Source organism: Cicer arietinum, chromosome 5 (genome assembly GCF_000331145.2).
Source record: "Cicer arietinum cultivar CDC Frontier isolate Library 1 chromosome 5, Cicar.CDCFrontier_v2.0, whole genome shotgun sequence".
Classification (NCBI taxonomy): domain Eukaryota; kingdom Viridiplantae; phylum Streptophyta; class Magnoliopsida; order Fabales; family Fabaceae; genus Cicer; species Cicer arietinum.
This window is the reverse complement of record NC_021164.2, coordinates 222,002-239,188: the sequence shown is the minus strand read 5'-3', so window position 1 is coordinate 239,188 and position 17,187 is coordinate 222,002. Positions and strand designations below refer to the sequence as shown.

The following is a 17,187-nucleotide window of genomic DNA, read 5'->3' as shown; positions in this document are numbered from 1 at the left end:
TGGATGATAACAATATTATTTTGTGGGAACAATTTAAAGCACTAACATTTTGATTAAGTGTGGAGTTCCCAAATCAAGTTGATCTTGTATGATCTTATGTTGCATTTGATGATTGAACTAAGTTAAAGGAACACCAAAACTCCACTCTTATTTCCATATCTTAAGTCTGGTGAACGTGCCTTGAAACGCGCGTCTGGTGATTCTAGTAATACAAACAATGCTCTAATCGCATGCCTCTAATAACCTTGACAAGCAATTGATTGTCTGCCTATGATAATAACATCAAGTATTTGATCGTCTGTCTTTGTTTAGTAAAGTATGCTCTGATGAAAGTCAATGCTTTGATGAAAGTCAATGCTCTGATGAAGATCAACGCTCCGTAGAAGACAAAGCTTTTGCACATCCTCTGCTAAACACCCTGAATTCGTTATTTGTATGAAGGTCTGGGATATGCTCTTATATCACATCCTCTGCTCTTTGTATCTCCATATCAAGCTATAGAGAATCCATTACAAGGATTCTTTTTTATTAAGTTTTAATGGCAAATAAGTTTCAGAAGATTTAATATGAAACTTCATGATTCATTATAATTTCTAGCAATTATGACAATAGTCAAAAACCTAAAAGATCTCTATAAAAGAACATGCAATCCTTAATGAAGAAAACAAGAAATGCAATGCGTTAGCACAATACAACCGTATATGCATTCTTGCTCTTAATATTTTGTTTTACCTTACCATTATCACCCTTAACAACACCTCTGTCGCCTTTAGGAATTGCGTATACTTTTTTTAGAGTTGCATTGTATCCTATATAATTCTGATACAAATTTTTATTTTTAAAAATAAATAAATATAAAATAGGATAAACAAGAACACATTTCAATTTCACTTCGTAATCTTTTTGTAACATAGAAGGGTACCCCAATAAAAAAGAACTTAATATAATTGCTAAGTTAATTTGAAAAAAAAAGTGATTGTTTGAATTGACATGAAAATTTGCACAATCACATTGGATTACTTCGATATTGATAAAAATTATACTTTGCTCAATTAAACCATAGTGTCATTTTAGTGATATGCGTAAAATATGCGTAAAATTTAAGGAACATCTTTCTTCAAAGGACAAGCTTGAGATGATGCTGCAATCATTTGTTTTTTGGAAATACCATCATTGCACATGTTAGCAAAGACTTGCATGTATTTCCATCCATAATGTGATAAGACACCACAATGATCTTCATATGTTTTTTTCTGCATGATAAAATTGTGTTAGCAAACAGTTATATAAGCAATATTGACCCTAGACATCTAGTTGCATGTGTGTTTGATTTTCAGTGGTAACCACGTCGTTTGTTGCTTTGATTATTGATTTAAATTACTTTAAATGTAATGAAATTTCAGAACAATACTCTATACATGGAATTTTTTTTTCCCGGATATATATTTATTCTCTTAAGGTTCATTATAAACTATATTGGCTTGAGTAATATAAATCTAACACCATGTGTTTTTTTGAACTTGCATTTTCGTTTTGTATATGTGATGTATTTATTAGCAAATTGCAAGAGAATACATGGCTATTTTTAATGCACATAAAACTCGTGTGCTTAGGTAAAACAATTATAACTAACTAAAATTGTACTAACTAACTTCTAATAACTCAAGCCAATCATAAGATAGCTTCCTAGCTGTTTAACTGTTTTTCTTAGGACAAACTTGAGATGCTGCTGCAATCATTTGCTTCTTGGAAATGCCATTATTGCACATGTTAGCAAAGGCTTGCATGTATTTCCATCCATAATGTGATAAGACACCACAATGATGTTCATATGTATTTTTCTGCATGATAAAATTTTGTTAGCAAGCAATTAAACAAGCAATATAAATGCATATATAAAAGTCAATTAATACTTTTCTTACAAGCATTCTAAGACAATCCCAATCATCGACAAGAGGTTGACCGGCTGAACGAAGATTTGCCATCATAGTAGAGGTTGTGTCTTCTCCAAACAAAAGTTTCCATATGAGATATACACTCTGGTCATCATGTTTTCTATGGGAAATTTCGTCATCTAACTCAATTTGAGCTTTTGACTTATCCAGGGAACCATCTGGTGCCTTTTCCAACTAAAATTATCCATAAAAATTTGTCCTCTCAATATTGAAATAAATTTTATGTTCAAATTTCAATTAAACAAATAGAGAAAATGGTAAATATTATGAATGTTTGTAGTACTTGAACCTATATATTAACACATACACACAAGAAGATAATTTTGAATACTCTATATTCGACTTTACAGTGTTTCCTGTTGTATTCCATTAGGTTATCCTGCTGTAGATCTTAAGATTAAGAAGGATAATCTAATGTTCTACAATAGGTTACATCGTAAAGCTAACGATAAAGGATCCATATCTTAATAAGAGATCAAAATAAGAGTAACCTTAAGCTTCAGATAATTTAAATGTGCATCTTGTTGGCTGACCAATCTTGTTGTCGTATTAAATCGTTTATTGGAATGCTCATGAGTTGTAGTTCTATTGAAATGGTAGTTATCATTAGCTCCAATTGGTTTAGCACGTCCAAAATATGTTTCTAGTAAATCATCGTGCATAGTTATATTTCCATATGGCATCACGTGAGCGCTATACTCTTCACCAGTAAAAAGTGTTCTAAACCACGTCTGTACATTAATTGCAAGTATTTAATATTGAATTGATAGTATGTTCACATATGTATGTCTATAGTTGATTGAATGACTTACAACATCATATTGGTCAAGCAAAGTTTTGTTTGCCCTATCATATTGGTCACTGTTTCATAAATAAAACCAAAATATGTAATATCTATTTATATGTGATGTTATAAAGAAGGGTTCAATAAAATATGGAGGATTGTTGACGATTATTTGGATAGTATAATATATTTATACATATACCCAAACTCTTAGTTTTGTCCCTAAGAGCGCTGGAAATCTCAAAATGCAATTAAAAAAAACTATTGAGAGTGAGAATTGTGAGTTTTTATGTGGTGTTTGTTATTCGGTCTATAGGAAAAAAATTAAAGAAAAAAAAAGTATTGAATAACCTAACCATACCTGTATTCCAACCAAGCAATACTGTACAAATCACCCAAACAAGTTGTATACTTAGGCGATGGAGGCATTATTCCACGTGGACAGTAAAATGCAGCGCTATCCTCATCTGCTCTGGAAGATGTGGTTGCATAAATATTTACATCATCTTGAAGAAGCCCTTCCAACATGCTCCCAGCCTTACATGATTCTATGTATATCACCTTTATTCCATTAAATTAAATAAAACAATCAATGCATTGACGAACTTCAATTAAAAGTATTTGTTTGGTATAAACATAAATTATTTTTATTTATTTTGATCTTGGTATATTTTTTTATTATTTACAAATATTGTTCACTTTGAAATTGATATTTGCAATATATAGAATATTTGATTTTAGTTATTTTAAATATAGATTAAATGAATTTTACCGTGATTAGAATTGATTGAAATAAAACAAGAAAAACCAATGGAGTTAGCCGTGTTAAAAATATTCAAGGAAACATACCATTTTTTTGTAATTGATTTTCAATGAATCTACGAGCATGTCGGCATATATTATGTTGTCATCTGGCAATCCTGATCAAATAATAATATTTTTCCCATCAATAAAAATAATTCCTTATAATTTTTAACTCTATACCTTAAAGTTATAAGTCTGAGCGTTTATCAGTGAATTACCATCTCAAATGTTTTTCTTTATAAACATATGCATTAAAAAATAAAATAAATAAAATAAACTATGTATCATAATTAATAAATGCTATAAACTTACATTACAAAAAATAAATATTCCAAATATCAAGACGTAGAGAGGTAACATATACTACGCCTATGAGAAGTAGAGAGTGGATGTTCTCCTATTAGGGGTGAGAATAGACCAGACCAGATTTTGAAAGACCTAAGTCTGACCCACGACTTATTATATGTTTTTTTCGGTCTGGTTTAACCTTTTTAAAAGTTTGGTCTTACCTGAAAGTCTATTTAAAAGTGTATTTAAAATAATTTTTAAAAAATATGAAACAAAAATTCTTTAAACCCTAAAAAATAATTTTGTGTTAAATAATAGTTATTTTTTTTATTTTTTTTTTCTGAAACAAACACACTCATTATTACCTCTTAAACAAATATGGAAGACTACTGAGTGATTGACTAATTGAACGCCACCAAATATGGAATGCTACCGAATATGGAACAACTACTGAATATGAAATGTTTACTGAGTAATTGTCTAATTGATAGAATTTAAAATAATAAATAATATTAATAAATAATAAACATATTTATAGGCCGGCCTGTCAGACCTAATAGTTTTTTTATAAGCCCGCATCTGACCATAGACCCATAACGGACGTCTTAGCCTATTCTCATCCCTATCTCCTATCCACAAAAATCTACCAAATTATTCGTCTTGAGAGTATAATTTGAATCAAATGTATTATCTAAAACATGTTTCCTCTAAAACAATGAAATACTAAAAAAAAATATAAGTAGAGCAATAAAATATAATTAGCTAAGTTATAAAAGATATTTTTAATAAATTTATGTAATGGTGATCAATGATACGATATATAAGTAGTTTTCATAGACACAAATACATGCAAGTAATAAAAACCATGATTGAGAACAAGAATTACATAGGAATGTTATTATTACAGAAAATTAATAAAATATTACATATAAAATAAAAGGTAATTATTAATCATATGCATTGCAAATTATAGGAAAATGAATAGATGTTACTAACCCATTATCCCTTTGTTACCATGACTAACAATGAAAATGAATACGGTATCTTCTGGCTTACTACTGAGTACCTTACCGCTACCTCCATCAGTAGCACTTTTGTCGCCTCTAAGCACTGCGTAAAAATTGAACATATTTGCATCCGTTCCTGTATAATCCTGATAAATTTTTTCAATTTTAAAAATAAATAAATATAAAATAGAATAAAAAAGGAACATATTTCAATTTCACTCTTTAATCTTTTGTAGAATATAAATGTAACAAATTCAGTTATTAAATAAAAATAAATTTTGTCAAAAAAAAGGACTAACTTCATATAATTGCTAAATTAATTTGAAAGAAATTTAGTACACTCACATTGAATTACTTTCAATTGAAAATTTCCCCTTGTACCCACTCATTTATCCCTATACCCTCAAAAGTAAAGGAAAAATACTAAAATACCCTCATATATATATAAATTTTTTTTTTTAATTTCTTCATTTAACATTTCCGGAACAGAAATAACAAGCAAAAAAAAATTTCCGGAAAACTTCTTTCAAGTTTTCCGGTACACAACTTTCATTCCGAAAAACTTGAAAAAAGTTTTCCGGTACAGAACATCATTTCCGGAAAACTTCAACGTAACATTTCCGGAAACCACTTCAACGTAACATTTCCGGAAACCACCGAAAAACTTCATCCACATGTTTTCCGGTAGTTGTTTGATTTTTTTTAAAATATTTTTTAAAATAATTTTTTTGTTTTATTTTTTTTATTAAATTAGTATTTATTTGATTTTAACTAATTTATAGATCTTGTTATGGAAATGAGTATTAATCATTAATTATGGTGTATTAATTATGAATTATTATGGTATATTAATAGTGTATTAATTATTGAATGGTGTATTAATTATTAATTATTTATGGTATATTTATATGTGTTAATTAATATTTATGATGCATTAATTATTGACTAATGTATTATCATTTATAAAAATAATAAAATAAAAAAAAAATTAAAAAATGGTGTGTACCGGAAATCTTTGGAATGAAGTTTTCCGGTACTACAATTTTTCACTTCTGTACCGAAAATCTTTTTTAAAGTTTCCCGGTAACAACTTTCTGTACCGGAAAACTTGAAAAAAAGTTTTCCGGAAATAAAGTGTGTACCGGAAATCTTTTTTGTAGTTCCGGAAATGATGAAATTATAAAAAAAAAAAAAATCTTTGAATTAATAAGGGCATAATTGTCATTTTCAAAAAATTATGGGGTATAGGTATAAAAATGGAGGTACATGGAAAATTTTTCCTTTCAATTTTGATAAAAAAATATACAAAGAAACATGTACCTTTGGAACCCCCTGATAAACATCTGGCCCATCTGGTTGATTAATTATAGTGCCACGGAATGGATTTTCTACATTATCGGCGATATCATCATACATCATAACAATGATATTTTCATCTTTAAGACCCCCACTTTTTAATACTTGATAGGCATGACATACATCAGCTTGGTGCCTATAATTTCCATAACCTCTAGAACCAGCAACTAGGAAAGCCCATTTTACCCCTGTCCCTTCTTGAAGTTGGTTGTTCAAAGGACGCGCACCGTTTGACTTTGTCACTGTTACACTCATGCATACCATTACTATTAGTGCAACATCCCAAAACCTCATCCTTCGGTCCATTTTTTTAATAGAATTGTGAAAATTGTACAAGTTTAGATGTTGATACACTATAACAGTATGAGGAGTATATATATAGCCATCAAATTAAATATAATTTTATTTTACTTTATCAAAATCAAATCCAATCATCGTTTAAGAAAAAATCAAAATCAAATAAAGTAAAAAATTTAAAATATATATATTAGTCTGATTCTTTAAATTTTATTTTTAAACGATGGATTAATTTGATTTAAAATCAAATCAAATCATCATTTAAAAACAAAATCAAAATTAAAGTTAAAATCAAATCATCCTTTAAAAATAAAATTAAAATAAAATAAATAGAGAATTATTTTAATTTTTATTAATTTTTTTCCCATTATGTATTTTCAGATTTTAAAAACAAAGATACACAAATTATTTATAAGATTCGGTCTATTTACTTTGCATATTAGCGTGCTTAGAACTTAATGTGAAATAGGCTTCGAATTGTATTTAGAAACTTCATTATGCATTTAAAATAAGTAATTTAATTTTTAAATCTCAACATAGCATAATCTATTTCTTTTTTGACAATTTAAGCGAAGAGTGATAATTTTTTCTTTGAAAGAAGTTAATAGTTTTTCTGTTCAAAAGTATATATATATCCTAAAAAGTAGTTGTATATAGGTTTAAATTAAACATATGTAGTAAATATAATAGAGTTATTTTGATTTATTTTTTTAAGAAACTTTAAAATTATATTTAATAAGTTGATTAGATGTTATAATAAAATTATTAAATATATTTTAGTCTTTATAAAATTTTGTAATTCCATTTTTTGTCCCAATAAAAACAATGACACATTTTAGTGCCTACAAAATTATCTTCCAATTAATTTTAGTCTCTACTATTAAGTCAATATATTTTTAGTGATATTTTTAAATCTTTGTTTATAACGTTAAAAAAAATTACACCACAAAACCTAAAGTTAAGAAAGCCTCACCCACATTCCTTTTGTGTGCAAATTTAGCTAAGTGTCTGACTTTATTTGTCATATAATTCCATGTTCTTGCGGCCAATCCTCGTTTCTCCGGACGTGAGCCAACCCAAAAAACAAGGAAATGATGTCTCTCAAGGCATATGAGAATCATTCCAATGGTATCACTACTAGAATTTTGTCTATAGTGACCAATTTAGAGACTGAATATTTTCAGTCACACTGGCGACCGAAATAGAGACCGTATTTTTGAACTTATAAACTAAATATTTTTTCATCACTAAATCAGTCGCTAATGAAATTTAGAGACTGAAATAACAACTGAATTTTAGCGACAAAAAATGCAGTCGCTAATTATCACTAATAGAAAATTTTCCTTTAACACTAGCGACCGAAATAGAGACTGAAAGTTTGAATCTTGAAACTAAATATTATTTCGTCACTAAATCAGTCGCTAATAAAATTTAGAGACTGAAATAGAAACTAAAGTTTAGCAACCAAAATTTTCAGTCGCTAACTATTTTTTAGTTACATAATTTAGTTTTCTTTATTAATGAAAAAAGAAAAATGTGAAATAGTTATTAAAATGTGAGAAAAAAATGTAAAGAAAAAATAATTATGTAAAAACTAATTAAAAAAATATATAAGAAAGAGAAGTATGAAATCGGCCATTCATCACGAAACCTAAAACCCATTTCTTTCCTTCCTTTTCAATTTACAGAAAACCTAAAATCCTTTTCTTTCTCAACCCACAACGTCACCCTTTCCTTCTCTACCCAAAAACTCAACCTTTAATCAGTTCCTCTCACCGCCATTCATCATGAAACCATCCTTTGTTGCTAAACCCCTCTCAATCAACCTCCGCAACTACGACGTGAAGCCAACCGGTTCTCTTAAACCGTTAAACTGCAACTGCGACATGAAGCCTTGTTGTTTGTCGTCTCGTCGGCTATTGTGAACTAGAAGATAAGGAATTTATTTTCTAATTTTTTAATTATCCTTCATTGTTTGCGGTATTGGAGTGTTAATGACTTGTATTCCACTTATTAGTTGAGATAGATTCCTGCAATTTTTGTAATGCCAATTTGCACCAAAACTATTATCAATAGTCATTTTTTTTTATGGTTTTATTACTAAATGTTAACTTTGATAGTGTGAGTGAGTTTAAAGATACTGTGCCACTTTCTTATCTTTGGTCTTATACCTCTTTTTTTAAAAATTGATTGTAACTTATATATATATGTACATCTCTAGGTTCCTTTTCGGTATATATGAGTACCTCAATTTATATATACTAGATGCTAACCCGTACCTTGTGCGGGTATATTTTTATTTATTTAATTTAAGTGAATTTAAAAAAAATATAATATGAAGTTTTTTGTTATAATTTAGTATTTATATCAATAATATATATACAATTGTACTAATATAATTCATAGAAGAGAAGTAGCAATTTAGACGAATGACTTAAATAAATAAAGTAACATTAATATTGAGATCGATAGATATGTCAAATGTTGAAGTAATGTATTTGATAATTGAAATTAAGAGATAGACTCAATTGATATACAATTGAGTTATAAAATATATTATTTTATTGTTGAAACTAAAAATGATTAAAGTGAAATAGTTGGAAATACATTCACCTTGTATTTTACTTTATTACTTTTTTGTTGTCTCAATACATCATTTTAATGATCCATCTTTATGGTAATTGTGAAAATTTTAATTTTAAATCGGATATATTAGAATTTTAATTTACAAACATTCAAATTATTATTAATATTAATAGAGTAATCATAATGATTAACATTTTGGTTTCAAACCGAAATCCAAAATTTATAACAATTACAAAATATTAATCGTCAAATAATTATAACTATACATCAACTACAAATAATTGCAAATGAATTACTTTAATTTCATGTCAATTAACACTATAAAACAATAAATTTAATTTAAATAATTTCAGTAAAATAAAACTGACCAAAATTCAAAAGACATAACTTTGTCCATCATTTTTAAATATTTATATATTATATATATTTATCAATATTCAACAATGAAAATCAAATATAATTTTTTTTTCTCTCACCCGATCATTTTAATCATTGATCTATGTGGTAATTATGAAATTTTTTATTTTAACTAGGATATATTAGAATTTTAGTTTACAAACATTCAAACTTTTATTAATATTATTAGAGTAATCATAATCATTAACGTTTTGGTTTCAAAACCGAAATTCAAAATTTATAACAATTCAGTTATAAAATATTAACTGTCAAACAAGTATACATCAAATATAAATAATTGCAAATAAATTATTTTAATTTCATGTCAATTAATACTATAAAATAACAAATCAAATTTAATTAATTTCAATAAAATAAAACTAACCAAAAATTAAAGAGACATGACTTTGTCCATCATTTCTAAATATTTATATACTATATATTTACCAATATTAAAAGTAGAAAATGAAATACGAATATTTTGTATTCTCTCACTCGATCATTTTAATCATCGATCTTTATGGTAATCGTGAATTTTTGTATTTTAAATCGGATATATTAAAATTTTAATTTACAAAAATTCAAACTATTATTAATATTAATAGAGTAATCATAATCATTAATATTTTGATTTCAAAACTAAAATTCAAAATTTATAACAATTCGGTTATAAAATATTAATTGTCAAATAATTATAAGTATACATCAAATACAAATAATTACAAATGAATTACTTTAATTTCATGTCAACTAACACTATAAAATAATAAATTTAATTTAATTAATTTCAATAAAATAAAACTGACCAAAATTCAAAGAGATATGATTTTGTCAATAATTTATAAATATTTATATACTATGCATATTTATCAATAATCAAAGTAGAAAATCAAATACAAATATTTTTTATTCTCTCACTCGATCATTTTACTCATCGATCTTTGTGTTAATTGTGAATTTTTTTAACTTTAAATCGGATCTATTATAATTTTAATTTATAAACATTCAAACTATTATTAATATTAATTGAGTAATCATAATCATTAATATTTTGATTTCAAAACCGAAATCTAAAATTTATAACAATTCGGTTACAAAATATTAATTGTCAAACAATTACAAGTATACATCAAATACAAATAATTACAAATAAATTACTTTAATTTTATGTCAATTAACACTATAAAACAACAAATTATATTTAATTAGTTTCTGTAAAATAAAACTGACTAAAATTCAAAGAGACATGATTTTGTCCATCATTTCTAAATATTTATATATTATATAGGCTAAATATAGGTCCCTTAACTTAATTTCAGTTAACGTTTTAGTCCTTTATCTTTTTTTTTTCTTCCCGATTTCGTCCTTTATTCCTAACAATTTCAAATAAAGTATGAAAATATAAGTTTATTTGAAGATTTGCGTTACGAATTTGATGAAATTTGTATTATATCGAAGAATATAATTAATTTTATGAGTTTTGTTTGAATTTTTGTATAAAAAAGGATAACATTGTTGAAATTTTAAAACATAAAATATCAAATTGTCACTTAAAATTAAAATAAAGGACCAAGTCGGGAAAAAAAAAGATAAAGGACCAAAACGTTACCTGAAATTAAGTTAAGGGACCACATATGTAATTTAGCCTATTATATATATTTACCAATATTCAAAGTAGAAAATCAAATATAAATATTTAAATATTTATAATAGATGAAATTCAAGTAATTCATTTGTAATTATTTGTATACTTATAATTGTTTGACAATTAATATTTTGTAACCAAAACGTCAATTATTACGATTCCTTTGTCAATATTAATAATAGTTTGAATGCTTGTAAATTAAAATTCTAATATATCGATTTAATATAAAAAATTTCACAATTAGCACAAAGATCGATAATTAAAATGATCAAAGTCATTAATTGTAACATTTGAAAAATTTCCACAATACATGCAGATTTGTCTTCTGAAATTTAAAATGATCTAATTTACTTGATTCAATTCAATGACACATATCTTTTAAACATGATTAAAATCATTTGAGTCAAAAATTTTCAACTACAATTTGTAAGCTACTCAACATATACTACATTGAAGTAAAACTAAGAATATGAGACACACAAAGCAAAGTGACACTTAAAAACAAATAAATTATTTCTCTGTCAATATTAATAATAGTTTGAATGTTTGTAAATTAAAATTGTAATATATCCGATTTAAAATAAAAAATTTCACAATTAGCACAATGATCGATGATTAAAATGATCTAATTTACTTGATCCAATTTAATGACACGTATCTTTTAAACATGATTAAAATTATTGAGTCAAACTTTTTCAATTGCAATTTGTAAGCTACTCAACATATACTATATTGAAGTAAAACTAACAATATGAGACACACAAAGAAAAGTGACACTTAAAAACAAATAAATAAGGAAAATAGTTTAGAAAGGTGATGGAAAAAATATTGATCTATAAATATACCTTGTCATAGCATTGGAAAGCACTAATTCCTAGTAATTTCCTTGTGCCATTTTGCTCTGGTATGATGGGTAGCGAAGTTTGCCAGCTGGTTGGTCCCATCCCAACTTGAATTTCCTAGATAGTTGCAGTGATAGAGTTTCATGTAAGAAATTATATATAGCATTAAATCACTATGAGCTAGATTGATTTCAAAGATTGCATAGAACATACTTGAATTTATGGCAGCAAAATCAAAAATGGACAAAAAGAGGGAATTTTTTTGTTCCAACGAACCAACCTATACCTCTTTCAGGGTATTTTTGGAGTAGAGTCGGCGATTTCGAAGAATTATTGCATAGGAACAAATAATTTTGCATGATTTAGCAAGGATGGTGAATGATTGGGACGTACACAAGAGGGAAGAAGAAATTGTTGGGGGAAGTCATTAAAAAAATTAGGGATTAGAGAGACTAAAATAAGAAAAATTATTTAGAAACTAAGTAGAAATATCTCTCTAAGGCATACACATCAGCTTTTTTGCTGAGGTGTGATATGTTTGCATATCTGGAAGAAATTACTATGATGTGGCACGAGAGTTTATTTTAAATATATATAATAGACGAGTACCTCAATTTTTTGCTATATGCCTGCCAAAAATGATGACTATAAAACAAACAAGGCAACTTTGGTGAGCTATATGTCATATCAAATAGTTTCTTAATTATGAAAACCTAACAAACATCTAATAAAATTTCTTAATTGTGAAAATCTAACAAACATCTAATGCAATTGTAGAAAATAAGAAAATGTTAGTATAGTTACATTGAAACCCATATGACAGATGACTTTAATGTAAGCCTCGTTATTTTGAGCAACTCCTCAAAGGGACAAACACTTTCATAAAGAATTTTCAGTCATGTCTTATTCTGCCTTTTCTTCTTTTATAATAGAGTTGCATTTGTGATTTCTGATTCTAATCATGTTTCCTGATTGATTTGTGATAATTTCAATTTTAATTTGTATTATCAAATTTCATTGTCTAAAAAATTATGAACTCATTTTAAGAGTTGCTGACACCTTCAAGTTTGTTTGTCTACCTTACTTTGCCCAAAATAAAAACAAAGAGAAACTTCATATGTTTAAATTAGCTTGAGTTCTGGACAAATTATTTTCTTCAGAAGTTAATGCTAAAACATTTATTATAAATTATTTAAAGCATAAATAAAGCATTCCAAAGATACATACACAACAACAAATAATTACTACAATAATTTCTAGTTTTGAATAGGAGAATGTCTGTCTCAACAAACCATAAAAAATACAATAGCTGATTAGGAACTTTAGACTACAATCAAAAATACGAATTTTCTCATCAATAAACAAATGTAAGCATTGTAAATAACAAATGAGTAGAGATCCTCCAATTCTACAATTCTTTCTTCAAAGAATAAATGACTATTAGAAATTCCTCAATATGCCTTGAACTTTGTACCATGAGCTATTTCTAGACAATTGCAAAAGGAGAACCCCCTTCATTGAAACTACAACTGCTACAGAAGAAAACAAAGAATGAGGTAAATAGCATGTTCCTTATTCGTAGTACATACCCTTCAGATGAAAGCAAAATTCCCCGTAACACTGATTTGAGGGCTCGTACCGCTGTTGCTGCAACACATATTATGAACCCAAACAAATGGAAGCTCGGTTCACCCTATAAGCAAAGACATAAAATAATAACAAATGCATTAGAAAACATAGAGTATTCTTATTTTCCAATTTTCAAAATCACTTGAAGAATACATAAAAGGAAAAAGATTGACCACCACTTAAGGCAAACACATGTTACTCAATTTGTTTACTTATGCTGGTAATTTCTAATTTTCTAATTTTTTGATTATGTTTCATTCTATATAGGCATTCTGTAATTCTGAAATAGCAAGGATGTTGAGCAATTTTCCTGTACAAGATATAAGGTTGAGTATTCGATTTTTGAAAAGATAATTTTTTCATTATGTTTTGTTCTGTATAGGCATTTTGCAACGAATCATTCTGTAATTCTGGAACAACATATTAAATTGCATACTATCTATGAAAATACAAGTGTATACATGTGCTTAGGAAGTATGATTGTTAATTACTCAATCGGTCGCTATTGGATTTAGTGATCAATTTTCTCCACTTAGTGACCGAAAAATTGGTCTCTAAAAGCGTTTTTTCTAGTAGTATATGAAGGAAAACTCTCACATACAACTTGTCTTTTTTTGGAGTGGGGAAAATATTGACCAATTGACTTTTTGTCCAAGCCTAAGTGAAAGTGAAGTAGTGTGTCTACGCATCCCAACGAGAGATTTGTTGGGATGTGTGAAGAGCAACACCTCATGATATTCAAGATCAATCAGATCTTGATGTACCATAGTTACCGGAGGAAATATCTTTTATACCAAAATATGTTTGTTTTTGACACTCTAAACTCTAAAATATTTTATTCTATATATATTGTGTGTGAAAATTTAGAGTTTATTTTATATTTTGTTTGGTAAATGGTAGCAACCAAATAGACTAAGAAAATTTCAAAAAGTAAAAGATATCATATATGATAATACCAAATCATAAATCAAAAATGAATTTTTTTTTTGGCTGCTTAAAACCATACAATCTTTCTCGTAAATAAATAGATGTACTTACTAATGAAATAATAAAAATCAAATTTATTAGCCTCAATCCCAATGTCATAATATGATAGCCTTACAACTCTATTAAGTATAAAGCAACATATCAACAAGAGTTTAGAAGAATCAAAACATGGATGAGAGAATAATTCTCCATCCATGGGTATAATAGCCAGTAGCAGATATATATATATATAATCAAAAGATCACATATATCACATTCCTCGTATAGAAAGGAAAATATATGACAATGCAATGAACCTTCACCTCTACTTCTTGTGCATGTAGTACCATTTACTACTCATGATGTAGACTAGGAGTACATAAAAAAATAATACAAAAAATTCAAAAACAACATGATAAATGATCACATAATACTTCAATGACACTTAATTGACTTAAAAAAAAAACACTTTGTAATTTAAAAGAGAAAAGTATGCCCTCCACTCTCCACTCTCCTCATCTCCAAAACCCTCCATCCGAACATACAATAAGACTTGGTTGATTTCACCTAAAGCTCTGATTTTATTATAGTGGAAGCATTATTGAAGATATCATTTAGTGATTCAGAATGGATCATGCTTCTGAATATATTTTTTTCACAGTATCTATGGTTGGAGCAAATTATATGTGATAATTTTATTTGTTGTGTTTGGTATTAGAGACCATCATTATGTGTAGTTAATTTAATATTTTCTTTCCTTTTATTCACCTACAATATAAGGAATGAGAATGTTGCAAATGGAAAATCATGAATGGACATGAATATTCTATGGAAGCATAATCAAGTGAGCAATAAGTCAAATTTGGTTAAGAAATGGACCTTAAGGATTGGAGGGGTGAAAGTGCATAAACATTATTCTCTTGCTTGGGCCTTGTGGTCCGCTAAAGGGTGAAAGTGCATTAACATTATTCTCTTGCTTGGACCTGAAGGTTCATCTAGATAAGGAAAATTGTCTTGATGTTCATATTTAATAACTAGAGAAAAAAATTTGTCAAAGGAGGAAGAGATAAGCAAAATTTGAGACGATAAAATAATCAACGAGATGTGTAAGAAAACGTATGGCTTGAATCAAATTAAAATAATACTAGAATATGACCTGTGGGGTTTAAATTTAAATTGTTTTAATTTAATTAATATAAGTGTATTTTTTAAAAAATTAATATGAAATTTCATGTGCCAATTGTCAAAGATTTTTAAAAAATTAATATGAAATTAATTCAAAAGAATTTTAAGAAATTTTTAATATTATTAAATTCAATATTATATATTCTGAAAAGATGTTTATAATTATATAATGTAGGATTAATTTAGAAAATGTTGAGTAGACGTTATGAAATAATAAAGTGACATTATGAAATAATAATGAGATTAATTTAGGAAATATTGAATAGACGTTATAAAATAATATCTAATTAGGAGAAATAGTAAAAGATAATAGATTGTGTATATAATTTGTGGAAAATAAAAAGTAGCAAAAAAGATTAACAAATCATATCTCCATCCATGACATTTCAACATATGGTGTTGGAGTTATTTTTTTTTTAATATATTATAATAGATATATAATAGATTGTACCAATGTAATTTGTAGAATATAAGTAATGTATTTGATAATTGAAATTGAGTTACAAAAAGTACTACTTTATTGTTGAAATTAAAAATTATTAAAGTGAAATATTTGAAAATACGTTCATAATAAGCGATTTTAATTTTTTTTCACTTTTTTTGGTTTTTTTTGTAACACCCTGAACCCAAATTGAAGTAAAAAGGTAAAATGCACTAGTTTTAAAGAGATTCGCTAAAGTGAAATATTTGGAAATACATTCATAATAAGCGATTTTAAATTTTTCCACTTTTTCCACTTTTTTTGGTTTTTTTTTTGTTTGATCAATTTCATTACACTTCCCGATTGTTTTTCTTTTGGTTCTTCTTTTTTGTTCCCCTTAAGGTATGTAGAAGGATGAACTCTTCGTTAGATAATGTAATATTCTATACCATAATCTTTTTTTTTTTTTTTGTAATTGTTGTTTTTATTGTATCTTCATCTGAAGATGATATTTGAATGTTTTTATTGCTTTGTTCTACCTTGATTTTTCCTTTGGATAACTGGTTGTCATCGTTGTCCTTATCATTATCCTCATCACTGTAGTGCACTTCTTTATGTATTTTACCTTTTTGTTTTATATCCTCTTTGTCATTTAAGTTGGACTTTGATGGCTGCGGTGACTTGAGTTCCTAGTTATTGGAAGAGAATACAATGGCATTAATTGTGCATAAAAATGTGTTTATTATTTCATAGTTATTTGAAGGAATAAAATGACAATAATTTTCCATAAAAAAAATGTTTTTTGTTTTAAATTGTATAAATGTTATACCTGTTTGATGTGGATACTATTTGTTGGATCGAGGAAAATGTTGGCCGGGACAAAAGTTCTTGTGATCGTATATGTTTGCGATCCTTCTTTCAAGTTCTTATTTGACAACTGTATTTCAAAAATGTGCTTGCGGTTACACAAATTTTTTAGAGTGGATGGTCTTTCTATATTGTCCAATTTCTCCAAAAGTTGAGTTG

General features: G+C 27.0%; 1 protein-coding gene and 1 long non-coding RNA gene across 2 annotated transcripts; both read right to left on the bottom strand.

Moving 5' to 3' along the window:
* Positions 1-1,572: 1,572 nt before the first annotated feature.
* On the bottom strand, positions 1,573-6,463 carry LOC101505549 (vacuolar-processing enzyme gamma-isozyme-like). Its single transcript, XM_004499530.2, has 8 exons — positions 6,159-6,463; positions 4,828-4,984; positions 3,589-3,659; positions 3,101-3,300; positions 2,768-2,816; positions 2,447-2,686; positions 1,923-2,129; positions 1,573-1,841 (listed from the first exon to the last, which is right to left on the bottom strand). The coding sequence occupies exons 1-8, from the start codon at positions 6,456-6,458 to the stop codon at positions 1,695-1,697; spliced, it is 1,371 nt and encodes a 456-aa protein (XP_004499587.2). The 5' UTR covers positions 6,459-6,463; the 3' UTR covers positions 1,573-1,694.
* A 6,738-nt stretch (positions 6,464-13,201) lies between these two features.
* Positions 13,202-15,612, bottom strand: LOC113786765 (uncharacterized). Its single transcript, XR_003473078.2, has 2 exons — positions 15,435-15,612; positions 13,202-13,653 (listed from the first exon to the last, which is right to left on the bottom strand). It is a non-coding gene; the product is annotated as an uncharacterized lncRNA (long non-coding RNA).
* Between the last annotated feature and the right edge of the window lie 1,575 nt (positions 15,613-17,187).

Coding starts and splice junctions, on each gene's coding strand:
- LOC101505549 (XM_004499530.2), bottom strand. CDS start 6,458: ATGGTATGCATGAGTGTAACAGTGACAAAGTCAAACGGTGCGCGTCCT. Junction 3,660..4,827: donor TGGTAACAAAGGGATAATGG/GTTAGTAACATC, acceptor TTATTTGATCAG/GATTGCCAGATGACAACATA. Junction 3,301..3,588: donor AAATCAATTACAAAAAAATG/GTATGTTTCCTT, acceptor AATGGAATAAAG/GTGATATACATAGAATCATG.